We start from the raw sequence: 17,767 nt of genomic DNA on the forward strand, positions 1-17,767 counted from the left end.
TCGACATACATTTTTCAACTAGATTGCAAAACCTTTCACATGATTTGGATCCAAAGACCATGGCCATGGCAAAGTGTGAACAACACTCGGACTGAACTTAAGCAAAGGGTATAATCTAGGTAGAAATGATCTTGCTCACTAATGGAATGGTATTCATAAGCAATACCTACACCAGTTTTCTTCTGGAAACAGAATTGAGAACAACGAGGTGGTGAAACAAAGAGCAAGTATTATAGCACAAGGGTTCACGCATATACCCAACTATTCTCTAGAGGTGGAATATCTTTCCGATAACTTATATCATTGGTAGTACAAAATTATCTATCTATGCAGTGGATAGATGTAGTGATCACATATCCATGTAGATCACTAGATTCAGACATATATGATTGATTCCTGATGGAATCTCACTTCTGAATCGAAATACAAAATACAACATACATTGTGTAAAAATCAGTAAGTCACCATACGACTTATTGTTGTCGGTACATATGGTACAACCGGCGTAGTGAGTTCCTTATGCACAAGGATTACTCCTACAATGATGATCATGCTTGTGTGTATGCAATGATGACACATGTAATCATCTAAATGACGGAGTTTAAAATGAAGGATTTGGGTAAACCAAAATACCGCTCGTTACTACAACTTGAGCACCTTCATTCCTACATTATGGTATACTATGTTGTCTATATCCAAATATATTGGAGAAATTCATTATGGACAAATTTTATCCATCCATAACTCTTATGGTAGTTCATTCTCTAGATGTAGAGAAAGATCTATTTAGACCAAGAGACGATGAAAATGAGATATCGGGACTCAACGTTCCATAAGGCATTCGATCCACCAAAGGTAATTGGTTGGGACTCAAGAATATCTATCGATATCTTCAAAGGCAGCAAACATCTTGTCCTGGTTTTTCAAGTTTCAGAGAAATTTGTACACCAGTATCATTGGATACATTGATCAGGTCCCCGCTATGTCAGGTCATAGACAAGCATAGTGTTCCTACTAGGTGTGGTATCCCTCTCATGAAGAGTCTTCGAAACAGACCTCATGGCTACACCCACCAACCATTATCTCAATGATATTGTCTCTTGTGTTGCCCGGATGCAAACAGGTTACAAATAAGCAATATCTTTGTATTGCATATCTTGCAAGTTAAATCATGTGACTGATTTGCTCACGAAGTCTATACCAACATCTACATTCTATAAATATGTTCATGGAATTGGTATGTGACGGCTTCGAAGTTTGCAAGAATCAGGGGGAGTATCATCCTGAATTGTTCCCGTTCAATGCATCATATTATACTCTTTTTCCCTCCATGAGTTTACTATATAGGTTTTCATGAAGGTTTTTAATGAGGTAATATCAACACAAGATCATATGTCCTACTTTCTGTTTTCCCCACTTGGGTTTTTAGGAAAGTATATACGACATATGTATTGTCCTCTAAACTCTATGATTCTCACATATTGAGTTAAGGGAGATAACAACTACTATATGTTGCAGCATTTTCTCCTTATTTTCCCCACTAGGTTTGAAGGAGTTTTGGCAACACATCAAATATTATACTCCTCACATTTTTCCCACAGGGTTTTTAGAGGAGCTTTTAAGATACAATGTCTACATGGATAGAATAGATTAGGGGGAGTGTTGAGATTTAATTAACCCACGTGTTAATTAAGGAGAATCTCCACTATCCCTAACCGCCATGCACAAAGGACGCGACTATTCGCTCGTGTCTCTTCAGACCATCGCGTTGGATGCGTCCCCTCAGGGGCTATATATACTTGTACTCAACCATCAATAAAGATAACGATTCATTCTTACATCTTTCGTCTTGCCTCTCGTTTTACTTTTAAACAGTACGGAGGGAAACATGAACTAGCCATGCCATGATTAATGGTGTGCTAATTAATTAAGAGGGACCGAATCAATTGGAACAAGTAGTACTCTGCTCCTGATTTGAATCCTACTGCAGCTTTGAATCAATTGGAACAGTAATTAATGGCCATGATGCAATTTTACATCTCGTACTACTCCCTTCGTTTCACTTTATAAGTCCGACACGTGTATCTAGATCGTCAATTCGACCAACTTAATAAGAGGCATATATTATAAAAAATATATCATTAGAAACTTTAGATGTTCTATTTTCTAATGATATAATTTTTATGTTAAACAATATATTTTATATAAGTTAAATTAATGACCTAGGTACACGTGCACGCCTTATAAACTGTGATGGAGGGAGTACTCTTCTCGCTGCAAGCTGTCAGGTTGATTAGGTACTCTCGAAGAACAGCTTGAGGGTTTTTTTTCCATTAGGAGTGGTCTGAGGCTATTTTTTTAAATATTGCATTTTTTATTCTTTTTTAAAAATAATGCGAAAATATGAAATTTTTCAAAAATAATGTGGCCTCGGCTTAGGCGTGGCCGACTCGGACTAATCGGCCTAGCCAAGACCAATAAGTCCCAATCGGCCTTGGCTAGGCCGACAGGCCTATCAGCCGGCGTTTGGGGGACTAATCGGCCTTGGCTAGGTAAATTAGTACCTATCGGTCTAGCCAAGATCAATAAGTCCCTACCAGCCTTGCCTTAGGCCAATAAGGACTAATTGGTCTTGGCTAAGCCAATAGATGCATGGGATTTTTTTTCATCTTAGCTATTTTCCAGGCTCCATTTCCCGCCCATATTCCCCCAAATTTTTTTGCCATTTCGTTCCCTCCTCCGTTCCCGCCAATATTTCCACGTCTTCGTTCCCGCCAAATTTTCCCCGTTTCTTTTCCCGCCACCTTTTCTGCCAAATTTTGACCCTCTTCTTTCCCGCCAAAATTTTCCCGCCTCATTTCCCTCCTCGTTTTCCCGCCATCTTCCTGGTCATCTGAGTCTATAAAAGGAGGCATTGGACTGCCTTCCTCCATCATCCAGCCTCACTTGAGAACACTACCACCGCTTTAGTCAATATGAGTTTGCCTTACTCGGATCAAAGCATCAGGCCTAAGAAAATGAAGAGTGCGAGTTTGCCTCGGGGGGTGGAAGCAGTTCGATGTTGGTGCGGTGATCTCTGCAAGGTGAAGGAGGTAACGGATTTTTCAGATTGGTTGGGCATGAAGTTTTTCATGTGTGTCAATTATGAATTTGATCCACCCGAATCTATTTCTGCGTACATCATGCCTCCGGTATGCTCAAGTCATCCAGAATAAATATGTTGTTGATATTATTGTTTACTTGATATTTGTTTTTGTAGTCTCCTCCTCCTCTCTGCATGTACTATCGTTGGATTGACACGGAAATGCCAGACTGGGCGATGACCGAGATTCGTGAAAGAGGTCGCCGTGCATGGGCTAGCTTGGACTACCCTGACCTTACACAATAAAACTACGGTGCAAAATGTGGGGAAAACGGGTAAGTAAGAAGAATAGGAGATTTTTTGTGTGGGGAGAGAAGGAAGGAGGAGAAAGAGAGAAAGGAGATAAGGAAGAATGGAAGAAGGAGGAAGGAGGAAGGATGAAGAAGGTGGCACGGGGGGAGGCTGGGCGCTGGCTGTGGCCGGCCACTAATCGGCCTAGCCCTGGCCGAGTGGTCCAATCGGCCTGGCCGTAGCCGACTTGGCAGCGTCGACGTGGCCTGGCCACTTATCGGCCGCCACGTGGCCGACAGGGCCCCTTTCGGCTACACCTGAGCCGACTGCCTCTTATCGTTCGCACGTGGGCCGATAGGCCCCAGTCGGCCACACCTAAGCCGAGGCAACCTTATTTTTGAAAAATTTCAAATTTCCGCATTATTTTTTGAAAAGAATAAAAAAATGCAATATTTAATATATTTTTTTAGCAGGTTTCAGTACTCCATGTCTATTCTCTCTGCATTTTCCATTCCATTTGGGCTCCATATCTCATCTTTGCCTTCTTGGGTTGGAAATAAATAATTTATGGCACATTTTATATACTAAAACAGGTGAAAAGCTAACAACCCCTTCTTTAGTTTTACTCCACTCTCGATCGAAAGATGACGTCTAATAGGAGATCAGGCCGCCTTATGGCATGCGATGTGGGATTCATGGACATTCTCCGCTTTCAGTCTCAGGATACGTGATAGATGAGACGTAACTCAACCTTATTAAGAAGTTGCCACCAAACAGCTATTTGTTTCATAAATTGAAGAAGAATCAGCCTCAACATTGTTCATGTCCGGTCACCAAACGATGCCAACTTTGACCACCAACCGTTTATGAAGACATATTGCACCGACTATGGTGAAGCTTCTCTTCTTCAACCATTCAAATACAAATTCAAATTAGTTTTTTGGATACTCATTTCAAATACAAATTCGATGGTATCATTTTGTTTTTTGGATGGGTTATTACAGTTTAACAGTCAGGCTGATGACAACTTTTTATGTTTTCATAAGCATTTAAAAAATTGCGCAAACATTTACATTTTCATGAATATATTTTTACACATGCCAACATATTTCCGGTGCTATGAACAAATCATTCAAAATGGAAAACTATTTTTCCATATGTTATCCATATTTGTAAAAATTGTGGGATCAAAGCCTAACATTTCATAGCCTTCTTTCATAATGTCGTGAACATATTACATGTGAATACTTTTTAAAGGTCATGAACATTTTTTTGAATGGTACGGGCATAGTTTAGAAATTAAAATATATTATGTTATGGTAAATATATTTTTTAAATGTCACAAAGATATATGTAAACATATGAAGAGTTTTAAAATGTCACACACATCTTCATAAAAATTTCTCAAATAAGTTTTTACACTTCATGAACGTTTTTCTGAAATTATTAAAATATAAAAAAATCAAATATATATTTGAAAGAACATTGTGGAATGTATTTGAATGAAAAACAATAACCGGGCCTGGTCCATAGGCGAAAACTGTGTTGTGCTTTATTGGAGAGAATGTTGGACTGCTTCCTGGAGAAAAATGTTGTGGGCTAAATTGCGTGATTTTTGTGCAAGGCCTCATAGGCGAGGCGAGGGCCGCACTCGCTAGAGGCGAGAGATAACACTGCCCATAATTTCGTAATTATAAAGACAATGAAGAAAATGGGACTATAATACTACTTTTACACGTGTGGATGCCATGGTTAATTTTGTTGTGCACAGTTCATAGGCCATGGTAAAAACTTGCGGGAAGAACTAAAGCGGTTTTTATTTTTGTATTTGGAGCTAGTGCTTACTTTGTTTTGAGCAGATTTGATAAAATAAAAAAAAGTCAAAAAGGTTGTATGAAAATACAAAAAGAATCCACAAATGTATCATTTGTTCGAACATATATAAGGACTTCACCTTGATCCTTCCGACCATGTTGTGTTGAGTTTCGCCAAATGATCGATCCGAGAGATAATCGCGACCACACACGGTCATTTTTTATCGCGTGTATTATTGGATGTGATCGGTCATGTGGCAAAACCCAACACGTTGGAGTCCTTTTCTTCCCGTGTACCCCACTAAAGTGAGTCCACCATGATCCTTCACTCTTTCTTACTTTCTCTCTTTTGTGTGTAGCCATGCACCACCAGCATGATCCAACAAGCTGCGAATTATCTTTAGACTTGTACTCTCTCTATCTCAAAATGCAAGACGATTTTTGACACTCGAGAAGGGAGTAGGATGCTACAGCCCTGTCTAGAAGAGATATACTCCATGAGATGGATCCACCATATATCTCTTGGATTTTAAGATACCAGTCACTTAATTAATGTTGCTGACCAGGGGCTGAGTATTGGCACTAGCTAGCTAGGTTTTGCTTACTCAATTTTGACTTGATGTGTACTAATCGATCTCTTGTCTCTTTCATTCCGTTCAACCTATAGCTCCTCCATGCTGCTCTCTCTCTCTCTAGATTTTCACAGCTAGCAAAGCGCTCCGGATTAGTTGACACTTAAAATGATTGATCCATCAACGACGACGTTATGATTGGGCGATCGAGGAGGTGATGGCAAGTATATATGCACGCGATTTAGTGTTGTGCACGCACGATGTATATGTGCCCTCGCCCTTGATGTGATGTGGATCGACGACTATCGGTTCGGACAAACGAGAAATAATGCAAGCGCACAATCTTCACCTGATCTCATCAACTGATGATGGTAAGGGACCGGGAAAAGCTGGACATGCGGTGATGCTCCTCGATATGGCAGACCGGTTCCAGAAACTGCGTAAGGTGCAAAATCCTACTGCTATCTGTGGACTGTGCTTACCTAGGAGAGGCAATCATGCTTCCAAGTCCAGGCATGGCATGTCGTCATGGAGCAATCCAATCTGAATACGAGTGCCAGTCACTGTACGTATACTCTAGTGGCAGTCTGATTGATACCGGCTAGCGTGCGTTATGAGTCATCAATCGATCATGATTCTGCAACTATATAGTGTGTATGCATGCAATTAAGCCATTCAGGCAAGCTCTTGAGTTGAAAGACACACGCATTTTTCTCGTTTCAAATTGTCCATGACATCGACTGTCGAAACTCTATTTTGTATATGGCCAATCAAGCCAAGAATTTGATTTTTTTCGTTTAGTCATCAATCGAGCATGGATATGCAACTAGTGTGTATGTATGCAATCAAGTCATTCAGACAGGCAGCAGACAGATAGTATGGTGTGTACATGGAGTACCTTGTCCCCTAGTCCATTATGATAGTGTGACTTGGAGCTAGGTATCTGTAATTTTCAAGGCATGGCTACTGGCAATCGTGTGAGCCAGTACGATAATCTTCTCCCCTCCCATGCATGGCTCTATCCTCTCTTGCTCAGCCCAGGTCGTTAGGTATTTATGGCTAGATTTTCTCTCAGTCCGAGATGCATATTTGATAGGTTTAGAATCCTTGCTTCCGGTTCGAAGAAGTATGGTGACGAGATGACTGTACTTCATAAGCATGTCATGATCTCATTGAATGAATTGTAGGAGAAATTGTTACTAACATAATTATGTATGTTTTTCTACAACATTGTCATGTACAACCCTAAGTATGCATGATTATGTGGATCAGATTAAAACTGATGTGTGTATACTACTTCACTAACTTTGATGCATGTACATATCTAAATACCTAGTAAAGTAGCGAATATGTTGACCGGTAGAGACTCAGTATATATTTCTCGAGCTGCTCTGGTGCAATCATATCGAGCCTGAACGGTCAAGAGAATTTAGGGCGATGCAGTTCGGCATGTAGAAACACCATCAGAAAAACCCGTCGATGTGGCATATGCCAGCTGGACCGTACAATTGGGACCTATCGGTCAGAACATATATAAATTTTTAAACGGGATAAATTGTGACAACATATTTGTTAAATGGGATAAAACGGATGAAAACCCGCTAAATGGGGTAATGAATGCCAAAAATGTCAAAACAGGGACTAAAAACCGGAATTCACTGTAAATAAAACAACCCATTTACACCTTCTACTGAATAACTAACATATTGAGCAAGGAGTCGTCGTAAGTACATGTCGATAGAGGTGTTGATGCATGCATTCTCTCCATGTCGACCGAGATGCACCAGCAGCATACTACCATACATACCATGTGACATGTTCATGTCCACGTCAATGGGAAACGCGGCAGCAACACATGCAGTAACTAAACACCATTGATGAATTTTCGTTGTGCACAAGCACTTAACTACATACCATTGTATGTATATCAATGATAGATGCAGCTAATTAATCAATAGGTGGGTGTGCATCACGTGCATGTAGAGTAATTAATTGAATGATCAATATTACATGCTTGATAGATACATTGATCTAGATAGCACAACATACCTCAAGAACACATATTTCTTTTGATTAACACACATCGGGAAAATCAATAGATCAAGCATTCACTTCCTGGTCTTACTGGCCGAAAGAATGTGAAAGGAGGAGAAGAAAGGAGCAACAGCGACACCACACACGGTTCATGATGTCAACTGGCATCATGTATGACTTATCAACTGTTGATGATTTTTTTCCTAGCAGAAATTCATTATTTGTCAAGAGTTTTGATGGACTAGCTTGTTCAATCGATGACAGGAGGAATAAGTAAGTGTGCGGTGGATGTAGGTTATGGAGGAGGGCAGGGTTCACTAGGTTGCTCGGCCCATATATAGGGGGTGTTTGTTTCCCAAGGGACTAGACTTTTTCTAGTCCCAGGGACTAAAGAAAAAAGTCCCTTTAGTAGAATCTTTTTTTAGTTCTTTAAAGAAAAGTTCCTTCCGTTTGGTTACATAGGAACTAAAATGAACTTTTTTTTAGTCTAGTCCCAGTGAAACAAACAGGGCCATAAGTCTTTTTAGTAAACAATCCGACTTTATTGATAAATAAGACAATGTACATCAAATCAAACAAATAATACGGGACAACAACGGTCCAAGATAGAGCATAAAGTTACATTAAAAGCAACTCCATGATCGTTGGCTCTAGCTCCGTCTCTTGCATCTCTACTTTTCTCCATCCATCTAGTGAAGAAACTACAGATGACCAAACCTGCATAAATTGGACTAAACTCAAAGCTTTCAAAAAGCTGCCTGAGCTGCTCAACCCAACATGTGAGAACCTAAGATCGTTGAACACACTATGACCAGGGAAGAAGACCGGGAGCACAAAAAAATGAATCAACATACAGAGTGATAAGAGCATGCTTGACAATACTATTGCCGCCACCGCTCACCCACTCTATTTTGCACGACCAATCAAGCAAATAATTTAGCTTTTCGTGTAGCCGTTGATCGTGCATGGATAGGCAACTAGTGTGTATGTATGCAATTAAGTCATTCAGACAGGCAGCAGCCAAATACTCCCTCCGTATCATAATACATGACGTTTTAACGGTTATTTGATCTGCTAAAACGTTATATATTATGGTACAGAGGTAGTAGTATAGTGTGTACATGGAATACCTTGTCCCCTAGTCCATTATGATAATGTGACTTGGTGCTACGTATCACACTCAATCGACTTGATATTTTGGCTTCCACCGCCTCATCCACCGGCTCATCTATCAGCTGGCAAGTGCTTCTTTGACCTAAATTGAGACTCATCCTTCCCGTTTGCTTACTTGGTCTCAAAGACAACCTATTCACATATAAAACAACATATTTACACCTTCTATTGAATAACTAACATATCGAGCACGGAAGCGTCGTAAGTAATTGTTTAGTCGATGATGGCTTCGACGTTGTGTGCGCGTTACGGCTAACGGCGGCAGTCAAAATTCTTATGTAGATGTAAGAAACAAAACAGATAGCACTACTTGCTTGGACGGTGACGGCATGCTGTAAATGTCGATAGAGGTGTTGATGCATGCATGCGATCCATGTCAACCGAGATGCAGCAGCAGCTTAGAGCATCTTCAACAGGGATTTAAAAACAGCTCCGCGCGTTAAAAATCCACTTTTTTGGCCTCACACAGCCCAGCAAAGGTTGTAAGATACTGCACGCGCAAAAAAAAATTATACACGCACTAAAAAATGCCATCGCAAGCTGTAAATTTAGGGTGTTGGATCGCGCGCACTTCACAATTTACACTGCATGTTTTTTGCACACGTGTTTTTAGGCATCTAAAAACCCAATATTGGCCCGACACGCTAAAAATGATTCAGTGACATGGAACTTTTTTTTAAACGCGTGAAACTTTTATGGGAGATGATCTTACTACCATACCATGTGACATGTCAATGTCCACGTCAATGGAAACGAGGCAGCAAGGCATGCAGTAACTAAACACTGGCTGCTGGTAGTATAAGCCTTGCTGGCCGGATGCGTAGGTATTCCTCCATCCATGGATTTATATCGAAAATCTTCATCGATGGCTACGGGCAGTTATTCCGTCTGACTTGTTTTCTTCCATGGTTGATGTTTAGTTTTGGTTTACTACTACCTCGCATAAAGTTTGATGAATATTATCCCTCCATTTTTAATGAATATTAGTTGCGTACAAGCACTTAACTACATATCATTGTATGTGTATCAATGATAGATGCAGGCAATTAATTAATAGGTGGGTGTGCATCATGTGCTCGTAGAGTAATTGAATGATAATTAGTACTACATGCTTCTATTGATTACACATCGGAAAAATCGATAGACCAAGCATTCACTCCCTGGTCTCACGGGCTGAATATGCCATCGCCGCCCATATATGGGACATGTGGATGAGAAAGAAGGTGAAAAGAGAAGAAAGGAGCAACAGCGACGCCACACACGGTTTGTCAATATGCATCATATATGATGCACACAAGGATCTGAAATTGATACAACGCATGTTGTGGGTGAAATCACGCAAGGATCTGAAAATGTAGATGATGACAAGAGAATAAGAAAGTGGGCGGTGGATGTAGGTTATGGAGGAGGGCAGGGTTCACTTGGTTGCTCTGTCCATATACAAGTTCTTTTTAGTAAACAATATGACTTTATTGATGAATAAAAGAAAGTACTCCCTCTGTCATAGTTTAGAAGGCATGCACGTATACCTAGATTGTCAATTTAACTTATATAAAATGTATTTTTTTTACGTAAAAATTATATCATTAGAAAGTAGAACATCTAAAGTTTCGAATTATATATTTTTTGTTAGATATGCCTCTCATTAAGTTGGTCAAATTGACAACCTAGGTACTTGTGCAGGACTTGTAAACTGAGACGGAGGTAGTACATCAAATTGAACAAATACGAGAAAACGGAGTGCCAAGATAGAACGTATTGTTACACTTAAAAAAAAATAATCCTCATGACCGTTGGCTCTAGATCCGTCTCTTGCATCTCTACTTTTCTCCATCCATTTGGTGATGCAACTACAGAAGACCAAACCTCCACAAACTGGACTAAGCTTAAAGATTTCGCATGAGCCACTCAACCCAACAGGTGACAGAGACTAAGATCATCGAACACACTATGGATGGGAACCCCCCCCCCCCCCCCCCATACAGGTCGTCGAATCACTGCATCATAGACGTACTGTCCGGAAAGAAGACCGGGGGCAAAAAAAATGAATCAACATACCCAATGATAAGAGCATGCTTGACAATACTATCGCCACCACCACCGCCAAAATAAGCTGAAGTACGGGAAGACAATCCGTTAGAACATGAATCGTCGATCTATGGGACCAAAACACCGCATGCTCCGGGGTCTATCCCAACAGGAGTATGTGCGATCATGAATTCATGATCGATCGTTGTCTCAAAGCCGATAGAAAATGCCACTCACTCCACTTGATCATGAACTAATGATAAAGAGGGAAAGTTTGACAGGTCTCGACATACCGATTTTCCTTGCTCTAATTAAACAGCTTCTAGAAACTAGATACCTGCAAGCATGGAGCAAAATAGATGACAGCCGACAGCCGTTATCCAATGTATCCATCTATCTATGCTGGTCAAAGTTTGGGAGCCGCCTAGCTACTTGGTACTGTTACCGACGTCTCCCCTAAATGCTCCATGTTCATGTTTTCCCTTTTTTCCGTGGGTAATAAATATGTATTACATGTCTTCGTTCACTTAACTGCTCACTAGTTATATTTGTCTTATATTTGAAAAGGGAGGTGAAAGTCAAAGTTTGTTAACTGCAAATATTGTTCACTAGTTACAGTATGTTTTTTTTAAGACAGGAAGGTACTTTCATTGCACAAAATTCATTGTGTTTTCTATTCCCCCAAACAAGATTGTGGAACCCTAGCCGCCTCCAGAGAAGTCCAGCATTTCTGCGTTGTCCTTCGCGGCTCCCTTCCGCCTGGGGTCAACAGATCCCATGCGCGCAAATAATCTAGCTTAGGAGGCACCGGTATCTTAGGTTTTGGGTCGTTCGCCGTCTTGGCTTCGGCGATGGCGACGACGGTGTTGAATAAAGAAGATCCAATTTCTCCCCGAACGAGGATAATAGCTCTATGGTCGGTGATGGATTTTGGAACTAGAATGTTCAAATGGGGATTTCGTGGAAAGCCGACATTCTTGTGATTTAGGCGAGGAGCGGATGCAGATAATGGTTTACATCAATGACATTTGGAAGATGGACCACGTGCTAAGTTCGTGGTTGGTTGCTGGGAGGTATGGTTTCCTTCTCCGGCGTCTTAGCTGTATGAGAATGTCAAACTTGGAGTTCTATGGCGTGTTTTCGGTGTTGCCCCGGTTTAATTCGTTCAACGGCAATTGCTTTGCATGTGATAACTCACCTTAGAGGTCCACACACGATCGCGCGTGATGACCCAAATTGCTTTTTAAAAGATTCACCACCTCGGAAGACGTACGATTTTGTGGATAGAATAGCCGAGCATCACACTCTACCATTAGAATAGAGATCGTGTTGCAGATTTTTTCTAAAACACAAATAGTGTTGTACAATTTTTTTGTAATACGGCTCATGTTGCAGATAGGTTAAGCCGTAGATTTTTTTTCAACAAATGCTTCATTACAGTTTTTTCCTTGCAAAAATGTCTTGTCGTAGAAATTTTCGCAAAAAAGTCTTGTTTGTAGAACTTTTACAAAAATGAAGAATATTTTTATAACAACAATCTTGTTATAGAATTATTCTACAATAGAGCTATTGTTACGAAAATTTATATATGTTTTTTCATAATAGACGCTCGTGCGAACCGAAGCTCTACAACTATCTTAGATGGTCTTCTGCTGCCTACACGGCATGATGGACAGTTGGACACATAGGACAACATGGACACGCGGTAGAAGATTGAGGCAGTTGATGTTTGAGAGTAATCCATCGATGGACATTGATCATTTCCCATGCCAATTACTAATTTACGGATCGACACTAGCAGATTCCGCAAAACAGACCCGTAAGAAACGAATATTCTGTTTTATAGGGTCTGCTCGGCCTTCGTCCGAGTCAGTCGGCTAAACCAGTAACGCATTTTGCGGTCGGCATTATACGGGCCTCTAAGAGATGCTCTTAGACGTGGAGCCGGCCGACTGAAGCCTCTCTTATCTCCAGATTTCACATGACTGGCTGTGCAAGTGTTCATGTGGAAGTGGAACCTTCTCAGGTAGTAGTATGTAGCCGCTTGTTCCACCACCACTCACATCACGTGCAAGGTGCAACAATCCAATCTACTCAGGCTCACTCGCTCTAACGCGTAGTAGCCAGCTGCTCCCTCTCTTCTTCCATGTCTGCTTTCCCACCAGCTAGCTAGTTAGCAACCTTGTCGTGTTGCATGCCCGTGCAATCCAGCGTACACGCTTCTCACCTCGTTTAGGCTCCGTTTGGTTAAAAGGGATTTGAAGGGGGTTTGGCGGTGATTGAATTCCATACAAATCAAATCCCTCCTCCGAACGTATCGGAATCCACAGCCGATGTAGTAGACGTAAAACGTACGCCGATAACTATGCCTTTCCGACTCGCAACTTTATCTTTTGACGTGCGTCCTTGCTCCATATGAGTATGTATATGCCAAATGTTCCTAGTTCTGTCGTACATACGGTCGCCGTACAAGTAATCTTGGCGATGATGCTACGTACTTTAGATTAAGCTTATTAAACTGAGAACCGATTGATACCATAGATACCCCATGGAGATGATGGTGCATTTTTATGGCACGTCGGCCCCTACATAAAAAGGACCACATGGAGCTAGATGGAGGTCCCTCTCAGTCTCAGCTCATCACGACGCTGCTTTCTTCCCGTCTCTGTACTGTATGAATGTACACGCACGCAGCAGCAGTTTCAATGCCGAGAGAGAAAGATTGGAGTGTAGTGTGGAAGACAAGCTTATTTTGCTCCCTCCGTATATCTCTCTGGAAAGTATCTTTGGAAGAGCAAGCAAGATCCCATCCCATACTCTGGCTGGCTTATATATACGGCCGGCATCTCCTTCCCTGCTTCCTGCACTGCCACACCATCTACCTTGCTGCTTGGTGGTGCTTGCCTAGTGTTCAGTAAGCAAGAGATCCATGGACGCAAGTGATCCTCGGCAGCAGCAGGAGCAGGAGCACAAGGCCATGAGCAAGGAGCAGACGACGGCGATGAAGGCCCTCGCCGAAGAGGAGGCCGGCGACGGCCACAACCATCGGGGATGGAAGGCCATGCCGTACGTCATAGGTGATTCTTGCCTGCCTGCTCGACTCTGTTCGCTCCTCCCTCCATGCACATGTCACACTCACATCTTCTCTTGCATCTTTTGCTCCTGCTCAATTTGCTACTCAATTTATTGTTGTTGTTGTTGTTGTTGTTCTTGTTATTATTGTCGTGGCTGGATCTCGACAAACTAATCTATGCGCACCAACGGTCCAATGAAAAGGCAAACCGTAAAGGCGATGAGTAGGTACGTAGGGAGGGGTGATGACAACAATAATTCAGTCAGTTGTTTGGCTTTGCTACTAGCTAGTTGCTGGCTAACGACATATGGCCATGGCGTGCCGTGCCGTGCCATCACAACATGTGCCCTCTTTTAGCTTTCCTTTGCCTTGCCTTGCCCACAATCCCATGAAAATGAGCTCCCATGCCAACACGTCCAACAAGGCTGCTTTTCGCAAAAAAAGGAGAGAGAGTCCAAGATAGCTGCTAGCTACATATGTGTCCAAGCCATGCATATACCTCCTCCTCATTCCTCACCACCACTAGTGCAATTAAAATCCGGAAAATGGGATCTAAAATTCTAAAAAAGAAAAACAATCCAAAAGGTATTTAAATCTAAATGTAGATAAGCAATATGTACGTGCAAAATTTCATTGGTGAATCTTTTCACGCGCATAAAAAGGGGAATCGTGTGGGCGAAAAATGTTATGTATATACATACTATGTATTGGTTTCGGATCCACGCATCTCTCTTGCGTAGCTAAAAGTTTCCGAATTTACAGTGAAAATCGATCATTTGTAAAACATACCCGTGTGCGCGTGGGATGTTTTTTTTAATAGTTTCTGGAACTTCTAAATTTAAATTCCTCATTGTTGAAAAAGCACTGGGCTCCAAGGAGCCACCGGGTCTCAAAACTCCACTCTTATAGGACTAGTCACACACTGCCCTATCATCCTTTTTCTGTTTCGTTTATCCTTTGTTTTTTTTACTTTTTGGCAAATCACACTTGTTGTGTGGTAGTCCAGCATCCTTTAAAGGATCAACTTTATCTGCTGGAAAATTAGAAAATCGCACTTTTCCCCTTCATTTCGCCTTTTCGGAGCATGATGATTGGATTTCATTTTTTTTTGTATCAATAAGAAAATTAGAAAATCATTTTTTTTGTATCATTTCGCCTTTAAAGGATCAGCATTTTTTTTTCGCCACTTCAAAAATAAAATCACAGATGCGCGCAAAAAGAAGCTAAAACACAGACAACACACTAGCCAAGAAGAAGATCACTAGTGTTCAAAAAAATAAAGAAAGATAAAAGATCACTAGTAACATAGCCTGGTGCGGGAACAAAAAATATAAAAAAAACCGAATTCACCGCGCCAGGTAGGGGTCGAACCTACGGCCTTCCGCTTAGGAAACGGACGCTCTATCCACTGAGCTACAGGCGCTCACCTGCTTAGATATTAACTAGGCTTGTAAATGGTGAAACTAAACATATATGGATTTATTACCGCAGGGAACGAGACGTTCGAGAAGCTCGGGACGATCGGGACGTTGTCCAACATGCTGGTGTACCTGACGACGGTGTACCACATGCCGAGCGTCAACGCCGCCACCCTCCTCAACGTATTCTCCGGCACCAGCAACCTCGCCACCGTCTTGGGCGCCTACGTCAGCGACACCTACCTCGGCCGCTACACCACCATCGCCGCCGCCACCGTATCCTCCTTCATCGGCATGCTCATCCTCACGCTCACGGCCGCGATCCACACCCTCCATCCTCCGGCGTGCGACGCGTCCAAAGGGCAACAATGCGAGGGTCCTACTAGCTCACAGCTCGCCGCCATCTTGGTGTCCTTCTTCTTCCTGGTCGTCGGCGCCGGAGGCATCCGACCCTGCAATCTTGCCTTCGGGGCCGACCAGTTCGACCCACGCACCGCCGATGGCCGCCGCGGCATCGCCAGCTTCTTCAACTGGTACTACTTCACCTTCACTATCGCCATGATGCTCTCGGCAACCGTCATCATCTACCTCCAGAGCAACGTTAACTGGGCGCTAGGGCTCGCCGTGCCCGCCGCGCTCATGGGCCTCTCATGCGCCGTCTTCTTCATTGGCACGCGCCTCTACGTCCGTGTACGCCCCGAGGGCAGCCCCTTCACAAGCTTCGCCCAAGTGCTCGTCGCTGCAGCCCGCAAGCGCCACCTCCGTCGACCCCGCGGCGCTGCCGAGCTGTATGACCCACCGCACCAGAGCAAGCTCGTCTCCAAGCTGGCATACACCGACCAGTTCGCGTGGCTTGACAAGGCGGCCGTGCGGACCACCGACGACGCGTTGTGCCTCGACGGGAAGACACCGGCAGACCCGTGGCGGTTGTGCACGGTGCAGCAGGTGGAGGAGGTCAAGTGCCTGGCGCGCATCATTCCGGTGTGGTCATCGGGGATCGTCTACTTCATCGTGCTCACCCAGCTGGGCACCTACGTCGTGCTCCAGGCCGCGCAGATGGACCGCCGGATCAGCAAGTCCGGCAGCTTCCAGATCCCGCAAGGCTCCTTCGTCGTATTCCAGATGCTTTCCCTGACGCTCTGGATCCCCGTGTACGACCGGTTCGTGGTGCCGGCCCTCCGCCGCTTCACGAAGCGCGAAGGCGGCATCACGCTGCTCCAGCGGATCGGCGTCGGGTTGGCGTTGTCCGTGGCGACAATGGTGGTGTCGGCGGCCGTGGAGCAGCGGCGACGGAAGATCGGCTCGTCGATGTCGTGCTTCTGGCTGGTCCCGCAGCAACTGCTGGCGGGCTTGTCGGAGGCGTTCGGCGCCATTGGGCAGATCGAGTTCTACTACCGGCAGTTCCCGGAGAACATGCGGAGCGTGGCCGGGGCGCTCTACTTCCTGGGGTTCGCGTTGGCGAGCTACTCAAGCGGGCTGATGGTGATGGTGGTGCACCGGGCGACGCGCGGGCGGGACGGTCGGCCCGACTGGCTGGCGCAGGACCTCGACGAGGGTAGGGTGGACCTATTCTACCTGGTCACCGCCGCGATCGCCGCCGTGAACCTCGTCTACTTTGTGTTCTGCGCACGGTGGTACAGGTTCAAGAAGTCCGACGACGATGCCGCCCATGATGGCGCCGGAGACGTCGAGGTGGACGACGACAGCCCCAAGAAGACCGGCGCCGGCTTGGCTTAGTTACTCTCTCCCTCCTTTCTGGGCTTAGTATATACTCCGATGCATGCATAGATTGGTAGAGTGTGATGGATATATGTGCATATGTATCTTGATCGATAGATATGCTCTTGGGGAATCTATGTAATCAGATTTGGAGTTAATCATACCCAACAGGGTGATGGAATAGAAGCAAAATACAACATCATGAGTGTTGAATATATTGCCCGTCTTTCTTCATTGGTTCGGACTTTTGCATAAATTGACTGGAGCATGAATTCTATAATGATTACCTTTTTCCTCAAAAGGAGGATGACCCCAACCTCATATTACCTATCTTACCGCGAGAGTCGGCGATGAGCTGCAAGTTGCAAAAAAAGAAGACTCGACTTGAGGTGAAGGTCTCAACGGGCTAAAGGCAACCTACCGGCTGAGCGTGGATGTCAAAGCGGTGGCTTCAACTCTAGTTTCAAGGAGTCCGCATGGATTGCTCGGGTGACGTTTGGCTCGTCGAGTGCATGCCCTCGGGGTCGGTGTGTGGGTTGTCGGGTGATGGATGGTCAGCCAGG

The 17,767-nt window shown here is 43.6% G+C and overlaps 1 protein-coding gene and 1 non-coding gene across 2 annotated transcripts; one reads left to right on the plus strand and one right to left on the minus strand.

Annotated features, from left to right (window-relative positions):
* The first annotated feature begins 13,685 nt into the window (after window positions 1–13,685).
* LOC123399008 (protein NRT1/ PTR FAMILY 2.11-like) lies at window positions 13,686–17,406 on the plus strand. The gene is made up of 2 exons (XM_045093444.1): window positions 13,686–14,071; window positions 15,559–17,406. Exons 1-2 carry the CDS (start codon window positions 13,924–13,926, stop codon window positions 17,220–17,222), a joined length of 1,812 nt encoding a protein of 603 aa, XP_044949379.1. The 5' UTR covers window positions 13,686–13,923; the 3' UTR covers window positions 17,223–17,406.
* TRNAR-CCU lies at window positions 15,418–15,490 on the minus strand. Its single transcript has one exon. It is a non-coding gene; the product is annotated as a tRNA-Arg (tRNA).
* Window positions 17,407–17,767: the final 361 nt, after the last annotated feature.

Source organism: Hordeum vulgare, chromosome 5H (assembly GCF_904849725.1).
Source record: "Hordeum vulgare subsp. vulgare chromosome 5H, MorexV3_pseudomolecules_assembly, whole genome shotgun sequence".
Lineage (NCBI taxonomy): Eukaryota > Viridiplantae > Streptophyta > Magnoliopsida > Poales > Poaceae > Hordeum > Hordeum vulgare.

Excerpts from the sequence above, each read along its gene's own strand:
- LOC123399008 (XM_045093444.1), top strand. The coding sequence starts at position 13,924 with ATGGACGCAAGTGATCCTCGGCAGCAGCAGGAGCAGGAGCACAAGGCC. Across the intron at positions 14,072-15,558 it reads GGCCATGCCGTACGTCATAG|GGAACGAGACGTTCGAGAAG; the intron begins GTGATTCTTGCC and ends TTATTACCGCAG.